At 37.1% G+C, this 20596-nt stretch overlaps 2 protein-coding genes across 6 annotated transcripts in view; both read right to left on the bottom strand.

Moving 5' to 3' along the window:
* Window positions 1–5195, bottom strand: part of glrba (glycine receptor, beta a) — a 68632-nt gene extending 63437 nt beyond the window's left edge. For all 4 annotated transcript variants that reach the window (XR_012404083.1, XR_012404078.1, XM_068220872.2 and 1 more), the window contains exon 1: window positions 4911–5195. Coding sequence is in view for 2 of the 4 variants with exons in the window: in XM_068220872.2 (XP_068076973.1) it covers window positions 4911–4918 (8 nt within the window). In the remaining 2 variants the exon portion in view is untranslated. The remainder of the gene's footprint in view (window positions 1–4910) is intronic.
* An 8547-nt stretch (window positions 5196–13742) lies between these two features.
* The window catches only part of wdr19 (WD repeat domain 19), a 38542-nt gene continuing 31688 nt past the window's right edge, over window positions 13743–20596 (bottom strand). For both annotated transcript variants that reach the window (XM_073950864.1, XM_021476315.3), the window contains exons 30-36: window positions 19720–19816; window positions 19147–19271; window positions 15693–15774; window positions 14909–15059; window positions 14311–14434; window positions 13977–14053; window positions 13743–13875 (exon numbers count right to left, since the gene is read on the bottom strand). In XM_073950864.1, the coding sequence (XP_073806965.1) occupies window positions 13761–13875; window positions 13977–14053; window positions 14311–14434; window positions 14909–15059; window positions 15693–15774; window positions 19147–19271; window positions 19720–19816 (771 nt within the window). In that variant the 3' untranslated portion in view covers window positions 13743–13760. The remainder of the gene's footprint in view (window positions 13876–13976; window positions 14054–14310; window positions 14435–14908; window positions 15060–15692; window positions 15775–19146; window positions 19272–19719; window positions 19817–20596) is intronic.

Raw genomic sequence — 20596 nt, forward strand, 5'->3', positions numbered from 1 at the left:
GTTGTCGACAATAAAGTATATTCTTCTGATATTCATAACCTCCAGACTGAGTTTGATTGAGTAAGAGAAAAACCAAGAACACCACTACACAAGCTGAATAAATATGCTTCCATTGATGTATGGTTTATTAGGATCGAACAATATTTGACTGTGATACACCTGTTTAAGTGATGTTTCATGAACAATTTTCGGGAGAAGCACGATCAGCTTTGATCGTTTAATTGATTATTAACAATCGTTCTACTATCCAAACCCCTAAAAATAGTCAAGTACATCCTCCTTGGTACTTTCAACTTCTTTTCAAATCCAGACGTTGGTAACACTTTAGTTTAGGTCACAATTCATGCTATTAACCACTGGCTTATTACCCACCTATTAAAAGGATAATAACTCTTCAATAGTAATTATAAAGTATGATCTTATTCTACATCCCTTATCCTACCCATAACCTGAACCAAACTTCTACTTTGCTAACTATTACAAACAGCTAATTAGTAGTTTATTAAGCTGGTAGTGTTAATGGTTTGTTAATACCATGAATTGTGACCTAAAGTGTTACCCACACTTTTAAATCTAATACCTACATTTAGAAATCATAAAAAAGGGGGGAGCACTCTGGAGCCGGGCTAGATACTGTGCTTAACCCCCCCATCCTTTATTGGCATGACATATGCTACAAATGTATTGCCAAAGCAGTTATAAAGTTTACATAAAATTAAAAGAACATGCACATTTAATAAAAACACAGTAAACAGTAGTACTAAAAAAAGATATATACATATAATTTAATTAAAATATAAATAATATATCATATTATTTAATATATCACATTATTATTCAATATATCATATCATTCTCTCTTTCTGTTTCTCTCCTGATAATGGGAATAACATGAGTTAGGTTGTCTTTATGAGCTCAGAGCCCTCTTCCTGGACATTATAGTAAATACACATATTCTATGCAGTCAAATATCTGTGAGTATGAACACATCAAATATATGGAATCTGGGGTTCTGCCATTCTACTCTGTACAAATGTAGATTAAATCAAGCTTCGTTGGAATGTAATGCTTGATTGGATTTAATTCCAGCCACTCAAGGACATTCATAAAGTGGTCCATAAGCCATTGCCTTGACTTTGTGTTATGGGGGGGAATGTCCTTTCGGAAGTTGACCTTTCAGCCCAGTCTGAGCTTCTGAATACACTGGACCAGGATTTTATTAGAGATATCTCTTTATTTTGCTGCCTTCAGCTTTCCTACTGATCACTTCTCCATGGGTGTCTGCTGCCAGAAAGCATCCACAAACTGCATATGCCTTTACCGCCATGATTCAGTGTTGTGACAGTATCGTGAGCGTGACGAGCAGTGACTGTTTACACCGCACGCTTTTTGATTTCTTTTGTAGACTCAACATAATCCTGTGTCTCAAGTCTGCAGCTTTTCCTTGACTCCATCATGCCCAGCATTTGCTTTGATGTGCATTTTCAGTGGTTATAGACAGGTATACTGTGTTTGAGTGCCTTTCAAAACCATCTTGTCGATTACAATAACCACAGGTTAACCTTTAATTAAAGTACAGACACATCTCAGAGATTACAGAAATCTCTTATACAAAAGTGTCACAAAAAGGATCCTATTTATTGCATATTTATGCAGTTTTATTATCATAAATACCCATACAATTGCAAAGTTATCACAAGTGTTTCTATGAGGTTTGTAGTGGTGGAAATGGATTGATTGAGATGGAAATCTGATTCAACATCAAATTTACAAAAAGTCTGACTGCTATGACCTTATATTACATGATTGCTATGACCTTATATTACATGATTAGTTCCCCCACTCACCCACATGGCGTTGCAAACCCTGAGACCTTCATTCATCTTCAGAATACAAATTAAGATACTTTAGTACTTCTTGTCAATTGTAGCAAAACAACAACAAGAAAACAGTTTGACTATCTATATATCCATCAAAGTAAAAAAAGCAATGTGTCACTGTACTTAAAAAGTGAGAAAAGCCATTTTGTCTGTCTGTCTGCCTGCCTATCCATTCATCTGTCTGTTCGTCTGTCTGTCTGTCTACAGGGCATCTGGAAAGTATTCATATCGCTTCACTTTTTCCACATTTTTTAGCTGCCATGTTCAGATCTCAGATGTTCACAACCCAGGCTCATTCTGGAAACGTAGTCTAGCGGATGTTTCTGGAGACCACTAATTAAGCCTGGTTTATACTTCTGCATCAAGTGACCAGCGTAACTCACGGTGCATGCAATGCGCATAGCTGTGCATTTATACTTCTGCACGCTGTCACTGTTGGTCTCCATTAACACTTCCGAAACACTAGCGCGCAGTGAAGTGTTAATGTTCCTCTGTGTTGAGTTTTTTTTTGCTGCTGTTTTGTTTTTTCTGTACGCTTCCTGAATGTATAAGTGGCTCAAACTCGCTCATTTTGAGGCAGGAACCGGCGGGCATGCAACAACTTTAACTATGAGGTAAACACAAAACAAAGCTATCCGGAGCTCCTTCACGGGACTCCACACTTGTAAACGATCGCTTCATCGGGCTCGCATCGCTCGCACGGCTCTCGGCCCCGCCCTGACTCGTCAACACTACCGACCAATCACAGAGCTCGTGCTACACGTCATTGCGGCGTGTAATTACATTTTTTGAGAAGTGCACATCAGCGACGCCGACGGTCACGGCGTAGGGCTAAGCATCGACACGTAGGCTGCAGCGTAGCATATGCATGCGCTTGACGGAGAAGTATAAATCAGCCTTTACGTGGCCGGAGGTACGTATGGCTGCACTTCATTTTTTTAAGCGAACGCTACGGGGCTGTGAGACGCCGTTCCCTTCCGCGCTTGCCGGCTGACCGCTTACCCTTTGTGTGGAGAGCTTTCCCCCTGAAACCAGTATCCGGTTAGCTCATTGTGTATGTCAGTGGGCTTGATGATGCAGAGAGGAGCTGACGACAACGACCGGGTTCGAGTCTGGGAAAGAGCAGTTCCAGAAATCAGGTAAGACAAAAACAGAATCCAAAAAATAAAGTGTGCGAGTGAACAACAGGCTGAGAATGTGGTCAAATCCGAAACCGTGGTGAAAATCAGACGAGGGCTTTGTCTCCGGACGGCTTTTTTTTTTTTTTTTTAGGGTTTAAGGAAGTAAACGTGGGGCGGGTCAATCAATATAATCGCTTGAGTTTAGGGAAGGAGAAGGAGGAGGAGGAGGGTGGGTCGGCCGATTGCCCAGTCAATCATTCAGTTAGTTGGACGGACGGTCGTTTGACCTCTTATAGGTTTACACAAGAATGGCAGTGTGCTTTGGGTCATTGTCCTGCTAGAATATGAACCAACACCCCAGTCTAAGGTCAAGAGCACTGTGAAGCAGGTTTTCATTCAGGATTTCTCTGTACATTGCTGCATTCATTTTTCCCTCTATCCAGACTAGACCACCAGTTCCTGCTGCTGAAAAACATCCCACAGCATGAAGCTGCCACCACCACGCTTCAGTGTAGGGATGGTATTAGCCTGGTGATGAGCCGTGCCTGGTTTTCTCCAAACGTAACGCCTGGCATTCACTCCAAAGAGTTGAAATTTAGTCTTATCAGACCAGAGAATTTTGTTTCTTATGGTCTGAGAGTCCTTCAGATGCTTTTTGGCAAATTTTAGGTGTGGATTGGCTTCCGTTTGGCCACTCTACTAAACAGGCTTGATGGGTGGATTGCTGCACAGATGGTTGTCCTTCTGCAAGGTTCTCCTCTCTCCACAGAACAACGCTAGAGCTCAGACAGAGTGACAATCGGGTTATTGATCACCTCCCTGACTAAGGCCCTACTTCCCCAACCACTCAGCTTAGATGGCCGCCCAGCTCTAGGAAGAGTCCTGGTGGTTCCAAATATTTTCCACTTTCGGATGATGGAGGCCAATGTGCTCATTGGAACTTTCAGAGCAGCAGAAATGTTTCTGTAACCTTCCCTAACCGTGTGCCTTGAGACAATTTGGTCTCTGGGGTCTACAATCAATTCCTTGGTCTTCATGCTTGGTTTGTGCTTTGACATGCACTGTCAACCCTGGGACCTTATACAGACCGGTGTTTGCATTTTCAAATCATGTCCAATCAACAGAATTTACCACAGGCGAACTTAAATTAAGCTGCTGAAACATCTCAAGAATAATTAGTGGAAACATTATGTACCTGAGCTCAAGCTAGAGCTTTGCAGCAAAGGCTGTGAATACTTTTCAGGTTTTTTATTTTTAATAAATTTGCAACAATTAAAAAAACATTTTTTCACATTGTGATTATGGGGTATGGTGTGGAGAATTTTGAGAAAATAAATGAATTTAATCCATTTTGGAATAAGGCTGTAACATAAAAAATGTGAAAAAAGTGAAGTGTGTGAATACTTTCTGGATACACAGGATCTATCACAAAGATATATGGCAACTACAAAGGTTAAATCCTATATAGTGTAATAGCATCTATTATATGATGCATAATGCAAAAAAGACAGTAAGAGTTTCAGACTGAATCCATACAACAATGTGATTAAATGGTATAACAGAGTGTTGAACTGATTTATACACACACAAAGTAACAGCATGTAAACCTTTGGTACATAGTTGTATGGAGACCTTGCAGTGCAAAGAAATACTGTGCAACTGGGAAACAGTACAATTGCCTTTCGGAATTTGTGAAGCCTTTCTGCTCACAGTGTGGCACAACGCCAGCACGCTGCAGAGGAGACACACACACACACACACACACACACACACACACACACACACACACACACACACACACACACACACACACATACACAGACACACAGACAAACACACACACACACACACACACACACACACACACACAGGACAGCTTCATGATTGTCTTTACAAATTAAAAACTTACCTCAGCATTTCAGTCGCTGTAAAACATCAGCTCGCACTCCATCACACACGCAGTTTGTCTGATGTGGTAGCGTTATAGGTGAATTACGTATTAAAGAAAACAATTAGAGTTAGTGGCTATCATTCTTATGAAGTGATCATTATACAACATGTCATCCACTCTGATAATACAAAACAAGACAGATGCTATGCCAAATTTGGGACATGCTTTCATGCCTTCTACACACACACACACGTGCACACACCCACCATCTGTCCAGGGATGACAGGAACACAATTCATTCTCTGCACAAGCACATTTGACCACTATACATGAAGAATGGAGTTCACAGATTGGATGCCATTTACAAAGACAAAACAAGAGTGGGTATTTATAATCTACATTAAAATATGTAATTAACATCCTAACATTTGTAAGCTAATAGTATTGACCTTTTCTCCTTATACTTGAAGTACTCAAAAATAGCTTTAAAGAAAAATCCTGTAAAGTAGTACACAATACTAGGACTAAGATACAGATATAATGTAGTGTATGTGTTAATAATAGATGTTAAAGGACCTAAACATGAAACATTCTGTCAACTCTTGGTTACATCATGTTGTTACAACACCAACATTTGTTTTAAAGACAGGCTGAGTAATGTCCAAGTGCAGACTTTGTGCAAACAGTGCATGCCGTAATTCTTCAAAGTCAGGTTTTGGAATGACATCAAGATGAGCATGATGTATAGTACTGAATATTATGATGTACATTGGAGATCATAATTATAAAACAAACGAAAAAAAATCAACAATTTTCTGAACATCAATTTCATCTTAGATCTATTCTAAGTGATTTTAACTTAAACAAAGATGTGCTTTAACTGCAGACTGTCCGCTTTAATTTGAGTGTAATTACATCCAAATCAGTGAATGCTGCAGGAATTATAACAGTTTGCATATGTGCCTCCCACTTGTTAAGGGTCCAAAAATAATGGGACAATTGGCTTCTCAGCTGTTCCATGGCCAGGTGTGTGGTATTCCCTCATTATCCCAAATACAATGTGCAGATACAAGGTCCAGAGTTCATTTCCAGTGTGCTATGTGCTTTTGGAATCTGTTACTGTCAACTCTCAAGATGAGATTCAAAGAGCTGTCAAGCAAGCCATCATTAGGCTGAAAAAACAAAACAAACTCATCAGAGAGATAGCAAAAACATTAGGCGTGGCCAGAACAACTGTTTTGAACATTCTTAAAAAGAAAGAACGTACCAGTGAGCTCAACAACACCAAAAGACCTGGAAGACCACAGAAACAAATGTGGATGGACGACCAAAGAATTTTTTCCCTGGTGAAGAAATCACCCTTCACAATACTTGGCAAGATCAAGGACACTCTCCAGGAAGTAGGTGTATGTGTGGCAAAGTCAACAATCAAGAGAAGACTACACCAGAGTGAATACAGAGTGTTTACCACAAGATGTAAACCACTGGTGAGCCTTAAAATTGAATTTCACTTTCTGAAGACAAAACTGAAGGGAAGATGCCCCAAGAAAAAGCAGGAACTGAAGACAGTTGCTGTAGAGGCCTGGCAGAGCATCATCAGGAATGAAACCCAGCGAATTTGTAACCAAGTATCAAAAAGTGAACATTTTATTTATGATTATTATACTGTCCAAATACTTTTGGAACCTTAACAAGTGGGAGGCACATTTGCAAATTGTTGTAATTTCTACAGCGTTCACCTGATTTGGATGTAAATACCCTCAGATTAAAGCTGACAGTCTGCAGTTAAAGCCCATCTTATTTGTTTCATTTCCATTGTGTTAGTGTATAGTGCCAAAAATGTTAGAATTGAGTCAATGTCCAAATATTTATGGACCTAACAGTACAAAGTATTAATTAAATGAGATATTTCCAAAAAGACCACTGATCAAAATTACAGAATATTTTCAGTTACTGTTAGGGGAAAAGGCATTGCATTTTCTCATTATTGTTGTCTCTTTTATTCTTTATTAGAAATTTGTTTTGCCTAGTGATATATTAACCAAACTTCTTTTCTGAGTGTGATACTGTTTGCATAGTGATGGAGCATATTTGCAGAAGTAGAAGTTTCCTGCTACTGATTGGAAAGATAGAGCGACATTGATATAAGTAACTTTAATATAGTATTTAGCTTTCCTATACAATGAAATGTGCTTAAAGGTGTGAAGACAGAATGTTGCAGAGCATACCTTATCTAATAATAATGTCAGCTGATGTGTACATAGAAGTTTGCAAAAAGAGGAAGTATGTTTGGGTGTGGCTGCCAGAGGACTGCAGAATGATTGACAAGTGACGAATTCCACCAAAATTGCGCCTTTTAATATCAGCTGTGTATAAATACTGGAGTCAGGGAAATGCAAAGTTGTTGCGAACCTCCTGATTGTAATTTTTGCATTGTATTGGTGTAAGACAAAGGACAGATGTAACCCAGAGCTCTGTTTATCCAATCATTCATTTGTATCTATTAAATTACTAATACTTTAGCATTAAACTAAATTCTCTCCTGCACTTTTTATTGAACATGCATGGAATTGACTAAATATTCCAACAATACCTCCCTCGCTATTGGTAAGCTGGCACCATGGTGGCAATTCCCTTAATCATTTTCAGGCCCTATTTAGCTTGCAGCCTAATGTTACAGTTTTCACTGGCTTTGCAAGACGGTGATCTGTTCTAAATTGACTGAAACCCTCCAACAGCATGTGGACCAGATGAAGACCAAATGGATGAACCTTTCAACCATAGCAAGAGAAGTTGGTCTTTCCAAATCTGTGATTTTTAGAATATTGTATCTTTATAATGTTACTCATGCATTCAAGTCCACCCAAATGCTGGCCATCCATGAAATGCAAATATGCACAAGAGAATACAAAATTTGAGAAACTCGGTCAATTTAACAAATAAACTACGTTCATCTGAGACTCTATATCTTGACATACAATGCTACGACTAAACCCCTGCAGGGATCAAATTCTGATCAGCAGAAAGAATCAAAAAGCTGGACTAATCTTTGCCAAGGAGAATGTTGTGTGAATAAAGAACAGGTCCAAAGTTCCTTACAGTGATGAGACTAGTGATGTCCTTTGAGAGACTCATTACATCCTGTAAGAGACTAGTGATGTCCTGTGAAAGACTATTTCCTGTAAGAGACTAGTGATGTCCTGTGAGAGACACCATACATCATGAAAGAGACTAGTGATGTCCTGTAAGAGACTAGTGATGTCCTGTAAAAGACTAGTGATGTCTTGTAAGAGACTAGTGATGTCCTGTGAAAGACTAGTGATGTCTTGTAAGAAACTAGTCGTTTCTGTGAGACACTCGATACATCGTATAAGACTGTGATTCCCAAAATAGGGGTCGGGTCGTTAGATACAACACAGCAATAGTGTCAGCTGCAGCAGATTGATTTTAATCGCACCACGTTAAACTTTCTCACACCATTATAGCAATCAAATACATTAAAAATAATGAACTCTGAGATTGATCTCTGATTAGCGATCTCCAAAATTAAAACAAGAATAGACTTGTGCTGAAAACGTTGTGCGCACCAGTCTCTTTAGCTGAGGTTAATAATAAAATGAATTCATAAAATGACTATACTATAAATATGGTTGTTAGACTGTTGCATTTTTTGTGTTGTCAATATGTTTGTGTTTATATGCAGTAGGCCTATTGTTGTGCGCGCACATTTGTATTTGTATAACCACCTCTGAGAAATTTGAGAGTCGCGAAACACTGGCATTGTTATTTTAGGGGTTGCGGGCTGAAAAGTTTGGGAACCTTTGCAATAGGAGACTAGCGATATCCTGTGAGAGACTAGTTATGTCTGTGAGACACCGGTGATAAGAATAATCATGTCTGTGAGAAACAAGGCCTTTAAAGCACCACAAAAAAGGCAAATAAATCAGGTCTTTTGATAACAACAATTTTATACATTTGCATAACGGTTTGGCCTAAATGTCAAGCTTCAAAGAACAGAGTGGCCTCTTTGTAATGACAGTTAAGGTCATGTGTAAGGTGAAAGACAGTAAAGCTAAAAATAAATGTCAGCACTTAGTGGTTAGATTAACTTTTTCTGGTTATTAGCTCCATAACTGAAGTGCACAACTCTTGTGGCCAAGCTACAAAACAGCTGTACAAACCACTCAGATAAAAAAAGATGTAATTTTCTATTTTATCAATTTAATCACAGATAATATTCAAAGGTTCATTTCCCCCCCCAAATTATAAAAGCTGTAGCGTTTTGGTGCTTTCATCATAGCTTTGCTTGATATAACTGAATAACTGATTGATGAGTTTTGGGTTGGGAGTCTTGGGAGTACCTGTTTTTAAAGCCAATGGCTGATAGAGAGTTTGGGAAAAACTATAAACTGTTTATTGTTATTTTGCTAGTCGCCCTTGATAGCTACAATTCATATATTAAAAATTGTACAAGTACAGTTTAGGGCACTAATACAGAAATACTTGAAACAAACATATTTACAATGTACAAAATATCTCTTTTGTTTATTCAGTATTTTAGCATATCTATTCCATGATTTTAAATTTCAACAATATTCAGAAATATATAAAAATATTAAGATATTTAAAAAAAAAATGAACATTAGGTCATATTGAAATGTTACAATATCGATCTCACTTCTCAAAATCCTGTAATGAATCAGACGCGCGTTCATCAACAGATTGGGGACATCAAATCTCTGAGCATCTGAAAACAAGAAAAAATAAGGATTACTTCAGATTAAAATCAATAAAAAAATCTGAATCTTTATTTAAATCTTTTCAGCTCTTTTAACAAAAAATAAACATGAAAAATAACTATATACATGAACGGTAGGTATTATACAGTAGGAATAAATATAAATGTCAGTTTTTGATTCTTCAATTTTGATAAAATCGAATTGCTAAAAATGTCAACTGAATTAGCAAATAGCTTAAATGATTGTTTACCAAAAAATTTAAATGGCTTCCCTTTCTCTGAGGAACATAAAAGATGTCAGTGTTCTGCTGCTGTTTTTTTCCAGTACACTGAAAGTCAATAGAGTGCAGCAATCTGGTTTCAGGAAGTAAAAACACCATTTATTTTCTCCAAAGGGAAATTGATTTTGAAGATGAACAAACATTGTTGTGAAGGTTTAGGGGTTACAAACTGTGAGCTACAAGGTTGTTAATCGATTCCATCTTCTTTTGTTGATGCTACCCATTCAAATGATTTCAAATTATTTTTTTTAAATAATTGTGCTTAATAGTGTGAGGATTGAGATAAAAATACCCATGATGTTGTAAAGAAAATGTTACCCATCAGCAACAAAAAAGCTTCCGAATGGCTTTGCCCAGTCCCACAAGGCAGTCTTGCATAACTAAGTTGACCTCTTTTGATCTTTCAAAATACTTCAATTATTTTAAATGCATGTCATTTATTTTCTTTTGTATTTCACTTTAATTTGATGAAGGATGTGTGTGTGTGTGTGTGTGCGTGTGTGTGTGTGTGTGTGTGTGTGTGTGTGTGTGTGTTGCAATGAGGCTAAAATGTATTATTTTTATAGACATGATCTATAGAACATGATAAAAGCTAATAATTCAACTGTCATTCCCAGTGCTTTAAAAAATATTGTAGTTCTTCCCCTTACCAAAGCAATGAAATACAGTTTTATACCTTTATCAGATTTTGCACCAGAGTAAACCTTTCAGTTCGTAGAATTATAGATCTAATTACCGGGCTTTTTTTAACTGAAGGAACTTGAGATGATTTTTGTTCTAGAAAAGCCATTTGAGGGAACTAAATTAGATTCCAGCACCACAGGAACCACAGTGACACCAGTGCATGCTGATTAGATGAATAAATGGCATTAGAAACAGCAAGAGCATTTAAAGTGTTATAAGACATTCACAATAGTTAATGTGTGAATGTACTGTAACCTGGAAAAAGGTCCTAAGGGGAAATTCATTCTCATGGAACTGGGCCTGGTTATATGGTCCTATGATTGAATTCCTATAACTTTCCAGTGGGAACGTTCCTTGTCTTGTTGTACAGCTTTCTAATGCTTTTTAGCTTTTTTTTTTCAATCAACATTTCTAATCTTGTTATTTACCTTGAACATGACTCTTCTGAAAATTTCTGAAACCTCTGAATCAGTGGAAGGGCACCATTCTATGGTCACCAATTTTTTTTTAAATATCTAAAATATGTTCACAGAAGACAGTAACTTAAACCGGTTGGTAGGGCTGTGCAATACAACAATATACACTAACCGGCCACTTTATTAGGTACACCTGTCCAACTGCTCGTTAAAGCAAATTTCTAATGAGCCAATTACATGGCCACAACTCAATGCATTTTGACATGAAGACATAGTCAAGATGATCTGCTGCAGTTCAAACTGAGCATCAGAATGGGAAAGAAAGGTGATTTAAGGGACTATGAACGTGGTATGCATGTTGGTGCCAGACGGGCTGGTCTGAGTAGTGGTGGGCAAACCGAGGCTTAATAAAACACTGACAAAGCAAATGTGTCGAAGCTTCGAAACGTTTCGAAACCCGTCTCTACAGTGACACCTTGTGGTCATTTTTTACATATTGCTCGGGAACAGCTTCAGCAATCTAACAGTTAAGCAAATTGAGATATTAAACCCCACATTGAGGTTTCAAGGGATTTAGTGAAGTGGTAAAAGCTCTAGACTGGCATCAGAGATGATGGGTTCAATTCCAGGGTGATGCAGCTATATACATTAGCTCTTAAATGCTCTGTTCTTGTAACGGGTTTTGTTTTGACATTCGTCTGACATTTGAATGAACACTTTGTGAGTCAAACGTCAGTCAAACACTGATTTGCCAGGTCTCAAAGCGCTTCTAAAGTGGCCGATGCTTTGAATTGCTTTAGTCACGTGTCCTGGTGTTTCAAAACACTTTAGTCATGTGGCCTTTGTGTTTAGCATCACCGTAGTCATGCGACCTAGGTGTTTCAGATCATGTTTCGGTGCTGTGTTTCGAAACACTTGCGCTTCAGGATCTCCACACAATGTTTAAACGTCAGTTTTACGTCAGCTATCCCAAGGTCTGAGTATTTCAGAAACTGCTGATCTACTGGGATATTCATGCACAATCATCTCTAGGGTTTAAAGACCTGGTAGTAGTAAGGTTTACCTAATAAAGTGATGGTTGAGTTTATGTCATATGTGTAATATTTCTTCGATTCATATTATGCTCTATTGCTTATTCTGTGGTGTCACAAAATTGTTGTGTACAGTACATTGTTTATGGTTAAAATAAATAAATAAATAAATAAAGTGAGAAATATGATCACATATGAATGAGTACATTTCTGAATAAACCCTTTACAACTATTAGTTCCTGTCATATTACCCAAACCTGTAGGGCTGGGTGGCATTTTCACAGTATGTCTGATAATACTTTTTCTTCTGGAGAAAATCACATACTGTATCACGATTAATGTTATCTCATATCCTGATAACTACTGTATACATATATATATCGTTACCAGCATATGAGATTACATAAATTGTGATATGAGATTTTTGTCATATCACTCAGACAAACAGGTTTAGAATTGAATTTTAATATATATGTTTCTTTAAAATTCCATGTCACCAAAAGATTGTATCTTTTAAAATAAGTGCTTAAAGGCACAGTATGTAATTTTTTGCCACTAGAGGGCATGTATTCACAACAAACAAAGGCGTATTTTGATAACGCCATGACTGAGTGTGACATCAGAGGAGATGTTGTATTGATTACATCCTATAGGACATTCATGGATGAGCTGAAGTATTCAAAACTTATAATCATGATAGGAAGCAGAGAAAGGCAGAAAACCATTAAATGAAATCAAAACCGCTGAAGCAATTTTTGACGAGAGCTTTTCTTATGTCAAAGTCAACCACCTTCACTTCTTCAAGCCATGATATGGGGATGAAAAAGCGCTGTTTTCTCATACTGAATATATTTTAAATTTAAGTTATAAAGCTGCTCTTTGCAATCTAAAAAAGCATATTAAAACATCTTTGGTTTTTTCCTGTTTTCTAAAAACAAACCGAAAATCGAGGCTCTATGACAACATTAGTGTAACAACACAAAACATGCTCTATGAGTCTATTCTTTGAATAATACGTGACAAAGTACAATGTTCATCTATATACATATACATATACACATACCTATATAAAGTTGAAATCAGAATTATTAGTTCTTCATTTTCTTGATGTATAACAGAGATAGAAAATTTTCACAGTATGTCTGATAATATTTTTTCTTCTGTAGAAAGTCTTATTTGTTTTATTTTGACTAGAAAAAAAGCTTTTTTTTAATTTTTAAAAACCATTTTAAGGTCAAAATTATTAGGCCCTTTAAGCTTTATATTTTTCCATAGTCTACAGAACAAACCATCATTATACAATGACTTGCCTAATTACCCTAACCTGCCTAGTGAACCTTATTAACCTAGCTAAGCCTTAAAATGTCACGTTAAGCTGTATAGAAGTGTCTTGAAAAATCTCTAGCAAAATAGTATTTACTGTCATCAAGGCAAAGATCAAATAAATCAGTTATTAGAAATGAGTAATTAAAATTGTTTTGTTTAGAAATGTCTTTTTCTCTGAAAAAAAAAAAACAGGGGGGCTAATGATTCAGGGGGTTTGATAATTCTGACCTCAACTGTATATATATAGTTTTTGGATGTTTTAATAAAATGAACTTACATATTGTGCCTTTAAGTGGATTCAGTGTAAAAAAAACGAAAAAAAAAAAAAAGCATGAATGATTTTAAATCTCTTATTACCCTTTCATATCTCATTCTTTTCTTTTTTTTGTCGCTCAGTGCTCTAGTTGGTCCTGTTGCAGATATTTGGAGCACTCCAAAACCTTTTTCACCTCACTGACATTTAAAGCCTCCGAGCACATGGGGCAAACCGACTCAGTCTCTAACAGCCTGAAAAAAACGCATACAAACAGAGGAAAAATCAATAGACGGGTGGGCGCGACTCGACAGGTGAACGGATAGATGATGAACTATGGATGGATGCGACTCACTGGGTGAACTGCGAATGAAGAGCAGGAAAATCACAGTGTGGGCAGACACACCAATCCTCCTTGACCATGTGACGACCCTGAAAAGGATGACACGCACATCTATCAGACAGTCTGTGTAACTGCGCGTGTCTGCATATACACACTTAAAGGTCAAGTCAAGTTTGTTGTCACTCCTCTCATTACTGTCACAGAGTGAAAAATAGCAGGGAGAGAAAGCTAAAACAGGATCTGGCTTTCAGGCAGAGGAAGAGGCTGCGATATTGGCACTGTGGCAGTGAAGCCGCTTGTGTTCAGCCATTGCAGTGACGCAGGAGATTGAGTCGTCTGTACTCACTGTGGCGATGCAGTAAGGCAGATTGTTTTTGCAGCCGGGACACAGCAGCTCACAGTCGGGCAGGCTGAAGCCGCAGTAGGGACAGGGTGAACTCTCCTCCTCCACCTCTGAAGTATCTGGACGACTGATGGAAGACAGAAAAAAGGTCAATGACTGGGTCACTGCAACAGCAGAGGTGTTATAAGCAGTTTAGATGCTGAAATATGTCTTTATCTAACCTTCACACAGCACAGTTTCAAGAGAAATAGAAAACATCAGTGCAAAAACAAAGAAACGCTATATTTTAAATAATTTTGATCGCTTTTTTTTATTTGTAAAAGACAGTAAAAAGATATAAAAGATATTTTTAGCAAAAAAAATGTATATAACAAGGAAAAACTACATTAAACTTAAGATTACTACAGCGAACTATGAGGATCAAAATGGTATGAAAATGCTGGTTTACTTAGAAATGGAACACACTGAAATAGCATGCAGTGTTATTTTCATATTTTATTATTTCTTTAGCAAACTAAATACTTAAACAGCATTGAAACGTGCAAAATAAACAATAACAGTAGCAATTCGTTATTAGTAAATTTCCCTTTGTTTGTCCTACCGGACCATGGCTTCTATCTTCTTCTTGTATTTCAGATCGATCTTGTTACGATACTCTGGTCTCATCAGCATTGAGGCAAAACTGAAGGCAGAGTTTCTTAACCCAGCACGATGACATTCAATGACCGCTGATGTGAGGATTGGAACAATGTCTGTAGGCCATAAAACACACACACACAGCTTTATGCTACATTAAAGGTGGATCCAGAGCCCACAACAGTAGCTCAAAAATGGCCCAGTTCTCAGGCAGACCACAAGTGCTGTTGTGTGGAAACAACTCATGGCTCATCAGTGTCGTAAAACTCTTTTAAGCGTGTCACTGATGTCAGGGTCATTATGTAATTAGCTTACAAGGCGAAAGTGCTCCAAGTGATTGCTCCATTATTGACTGTTAAACCAGTCATAAGCATGCAGAGGCTGCCATTCTGATATTTATATATGAAAATGTCTGTTGGACTTGACAGCCGTAACAGTTTTGAAGCGTATATGTGTGTCTGTGTGTGTGTGTGTGTGTGTGTGTGTGTGTGGTATTCCCTACAAATGTGTGAAAAAATGTCCTCAAAAGTATAGTAATGTAATCATAAAAAATTTTGGCACTTATGAAATAAATCTGCTAAATAAATTACATAGAACAGAGTTTTTAAAAATGTAAATAAGCAGAATGTTTTCTTTGAGGCTTGTGTTTATGAGAAAGGAGACTGAATTAACAGTTTTCAAAGTATATAAATCATTATATCTTCAGGAAGATAGCCATACGGGTATGTGTGTGTGTACAAAAAACTCACGGGATGGGAATTTGCTGATATTGTTGGACACGCGGATAAGCATTCGTGCCCCCTTTAAATGATCTCCTCTTTTAACATGAATCTGAAAAATAAATGGAAAAAAATTTGCAGAAAAGCGAATTCCACAGTTCTACAGATTTCGATGAAGCAGGAGCGTCTGACATTTACAACACTTCTAAACCTCCTTCACAGCTAAACACCATTCAAATTCTTCAAATTTAAATAAAAAAAATATATATATTTATATACCTGGTATGCAGGTGATTTATAGCTATATTTATATAACTATTTTCCCTAAAGTTCACAGAGGTGTCTTTACAGAGTATAATTGATTTTGTTAGCATTTGACATCTAGGGCCGTATCATACACCTGGCGCAATGCCGCGCAAAACAATTGTTGTTTGCTAGTTTAAGCTCGCCGCAAGAGTTGCTTTGACGTTTTGCACCACACTGTTTAAATAGCAAATGCATTTGCTCTCATATGTGCGCCCATAGGAGAAGCAGTGGCGCAGTAGGTAGTGCTGTCGCCTCACAGCAAGAAGGTCGCTTGTTCGAGCCTCGGCTCAGTTGGAGTTTCTGTGAGGAGTTTGCATGTTCTCCCTGCGTTTGCGTGGGTTTCCTCCGGGTGCTCCGGTTTCCCTCACAGTCTAACGGCATGCGGTACAGGTGAATTGGTTGGGCTAAATTGTCTGTAGTGTATGAGTGTGTGTGTAAATGTGTGTGTGGATGTTTCCCAGAGATGGGTTGCGGCTGGAAGGGCATCCGCTGCGTAGAAACTTGCTGGATGAGATGGCGGTTCATTCTGCTGTGGCGACCCCGGATTAATAAAGGGACTATGCCGACGAGAAAATGAAAGTGAAAGTAAAAAATGAAGAGGCTCTTCCTCTCATTCTCGCGCTGTAGATGCTGTTTAAATGTTTTATCTAAAATGAAGCACTTCATTTTTTATAATGAAGCACAGTGTTTCCACTTACAAAGTCCGCCTTGTAAATAACAAATGCGCTATAGTGCAATGCAACTGACTCTTAAAGGGAATGGGAGATGAGACTCTGATTGGTTTACTCTCAAAACACACCCATAACTCATTAACAGAATAAGCTCAACGCTGTTAGACATTGCGCCACGGCGCTAAGCAGATTTTTCCATCTTTAAAATACCAAAAGTGGATTTAGACACGCCCTTAATGCTTTTGCTTCCAACCCTTTGCACTTTGCGCGTGGATTGTCAAAATAGAGCCCCTACACCACATCACACTAGTTATATCCCAAATGGGGGTCGTGAGACAATAAGAGGGGGTCGCTTGGTGAGTTTGAAAAAATCTAATTAATTTTATTAACCACTTAGCCAGAAGGAGAAAAAAAATCAAAAGACATTGTCTTAAAAAAATAATTCTATAAATGTAATTTTGCATGATACTGCCATCGAAACATATACTCAGGAGATGTGTAGCTTTTGACCTATTACTTTTTGTAAAATTGCGGTGCAATTGTTTTTTTACTAAAGCATCTGTAACTTTTTTCATTTTAAACATTATGAACTGTAGTTGATGGATAATAAAGCCTAAAGTGTCTTCTTTCCAAAGATACATGAACTGTGAATGTAGACCGAATTATTTTAGTTTGGGATGGTCATTTTTGAGAAAGTGCCTCTGATGGCGAGGGAAAGGAGGACACCTATATACTCTCAAAAAACTTTTTGCAGAAATCTCCTTTTACATTCTATCTTCATCAAATTTGAAATATGAACTCATGAGACACTTGGCTTTCAAGACATGTTTTCTAGGTTATTACATTAATGCTTTCCTGTGTCTGTATATGGAAAAACAAATATTGAACACAGTAAAAATATTCTTTCTAATGACATACTGTATAACTTTTTATATTTTTGAGCATGGAACTTTCCAGATGGACCATAGTAAAGCTCAAAGTGTCTTCTTTCCAATGATACCTAATCATTGTTGTTTGTACCTCACTGGGGTGAGCTAAAATCTCCAAAAGTGAGTTCAGTCTAGCAGGTTAAACCAGTACAATTGACCTACAGAAGAAAAAGAATTAATAGTTACATAAAAATAGTTAATAAAAAGCCATGAGCCTTTCGATTTCTTTGCGACCCCTGGGGGGATTACGTTAAATTAAAGACACAGCTATAGCATCAGATGCAGCAGATTGATTTTATAGCAACAGGTTAAACTTTCGGACACCTTTACAGCACCCATATATATAAACAAGAAATGCACATATAAAAAATAATAATGATAAATTCAAGCCACAACTAAACATAGATGATGGTCTTCGAGTGGCATTCTCCAAAATTAAACAAAGAGTAGACTTAGGCCTATTGGTAGGTGTGCACTGTTGTGTGCAGGGTTTACATATTTACAGTATAACCACCTCAGAGGATCTTGCGGCTCGCGAGTCACTGGTATTGTTATTTTGGGGGTCACGAATTGAAAGGTTTGGTAACCTCTGGTCTACTTAACATTTCACTCGCCCTTAAAAATTTAGACCCTTTTTAAAACCTTTTAAAGGTCATGTTCAGAGAACTTAAATGAAATTTGTTGAATTTAATAATGGTGATATTCAAATATGGTTTATGAAATATTGATAAAATGTGCTTCATTTGTCAGGATTTTAAAAAAAGTCTAAAAATGTAAGTACTTTTAAATACTTTCAAGAAGCATGAAAACCCTGATTCTTCTTATTCTTATTATTAATTATTATTATTATTATTATTATATTACAGTATAACTTAAATGTATAAAAAGTACATTACTTTTGTAATGTAAAGCAAAATTTTTAGCGGCCAGTAATCTCTAGTGTCACATGATCTGTTCCAATATTCTCAATTCATTCCAATAATCTAATTTGCTGGTCAAGAAACACTTTTTGTTATCAATAGTCATTCATTCATACATTTTCTTTTCGGCTTAGTCCATTTCTTAATCAGGGGTCGCCACAGCGGATCAACTGCCACAGCGGAATCAACCGCCAACTTATCCAGCATACTTTATGTTTTACACAGCGGCTGTCCTTCCAGCCACAACTCAAAACTGGGAAACACCCAGACCTTCTTGCAGTCACACATATATACTACGGTCAATTTAGTGTATTCAATTCACTTATACCGCATGTCTTTGGACTGTGGGGGAAGCTGAAGCACCCGGAGGAAACCCACACCAACACAGGGACAACTTGCACTTTACACAAAAATGCCAACTGACCCAGCTGGGGCTTGAACCAGTGCCTTTTTGCTTTGAGGCGATTGTGCGACCCATTGTTCCACTGTGACGCCAGCAATTTATCATATTTATGAAATACCCAATAAAAATATTTTTCATTTTTTATCTAGCATATGACAATTAATATATAAAGTAATAATTGAAATATTAAATGTAGTGACCTTAACATTTTTTTCAATTGTTTTGCTACTAATAATGATTGATGGTGTTTCTCACCTTCACTAATATGTAGCTGTGCAGGATCATCAGGTTTGTGGCCATCTCTGCGGGGATTTTAATGTGCTGCGTCTGAAGCTCAGCGTACATGCTGAACAAAACATCATGGGCATTCCGGTAGTTTCCTACAATACAGACATAACATGTACGTCACAAAAACCCAGGATGGGAATTCCCTGACAATACACAATTTTTAAAATGGTTACTGCACTGTTTGGTCTTTGCAGTTACTGTATGTAAAGGCACAAAATGCTCTACATTGCAAAATGAAGTGAGTTTTTCCTTAAAACAAGCTAAATAATCTGCCAATGTGGTAAGTAAAATAATCTTATTTTTCATGCTGACATAAGATTGGCAGATTATTTAGCTTGTGTTAAGTAAAAAATCTCTTAAATTTTGACATACATCTTAAAACAAGACAATATGTTTTGCTTGTCTAAAAAATGCTTCTTGATTTAAGAAATTTTAGATATTTTAATTAGAAACAAGACAAAAAAATATTTTCTTGCAGTGTAAAATACCAAACGACAACCTGGTTAGTAAATAGATATCCAAAAAGCACTAAAATCAGACCTGCAGATTGCTCCTCTCTGGCGATTATTATCGCAGTTCTTGCTGCCTCTCTGTATTGTTTGAGAGCCATATACAACCGGAAAAGATATTTTGCATCCTAGAAAAGAACAGAGCCAATAAACATTACACAGTCAATGGTTTTTCTGATAGATTTTCATGCTGCTAATGCTATATACCAGAATCATCAGATAAAATATACCAAAACATCTACAGTATTGACCAGAATCAAACCATTTTCAAGCATATACTGCATATAGTTCAATTAACTACAACAAAAACAACACAAAAACAGTCAAAACATAAAAACAAAGGAACTATACAGAAACAAGCACACTTTCATATATGCACACAGACACACACACACACGCACAAATTTCGTGCTTTCTGCTAGAACACTACAATGTGAAGTTTCAGCAGATGCACTGAACTACTCACGGCGAGAGACTAAATACATGCAAGAGAGAGAGAGAGAGAGAGAGAAGATGAGTAAGAGATGATGAGTGCAATGACAACAGAAACACATCAGACAAAAACAACAAAATTAAATATCAACAGAAGCAGATGTTTTGAATGTGGTTTTTAAAAGAGGACACACATTTGTGATAAACAGACAATAAAATGAATTAAAGATATAATAATAAACGATAAAACAGTGTTTAAAGCTGCCTGAGGCTACACAATAATGCTCTTGTGTGTTGTAATTTAATCAAATATTGTTTCAAGGCATCCTGGAGCAAAGAGAAATCCAGTAGTTTTATGGAGCAGAAAAAATGTTTACGGATAGTTCTTTTAAATTTTGAGTTCAGCAATAAAAACATGAATCAACTGAATATATACGTAAGAACATGGATATACTGAATGATGAAAATACCCTTTT

Source organism: Danio rerio, chromosome 1 (genome assembly GCF_049306965.1).
Source record: "Danio rerio strain Tuebingen ecotype United States chromosome 1, GRCz12tu, whole genome shotgun sequence".
Classification (NCBI taxonomy): domain Eukaryota; kingdom Metazoa; phylum Chordata; class Actinopteri; order Cypriniformes; family Danionidae; genus Danio; species Danio rerio.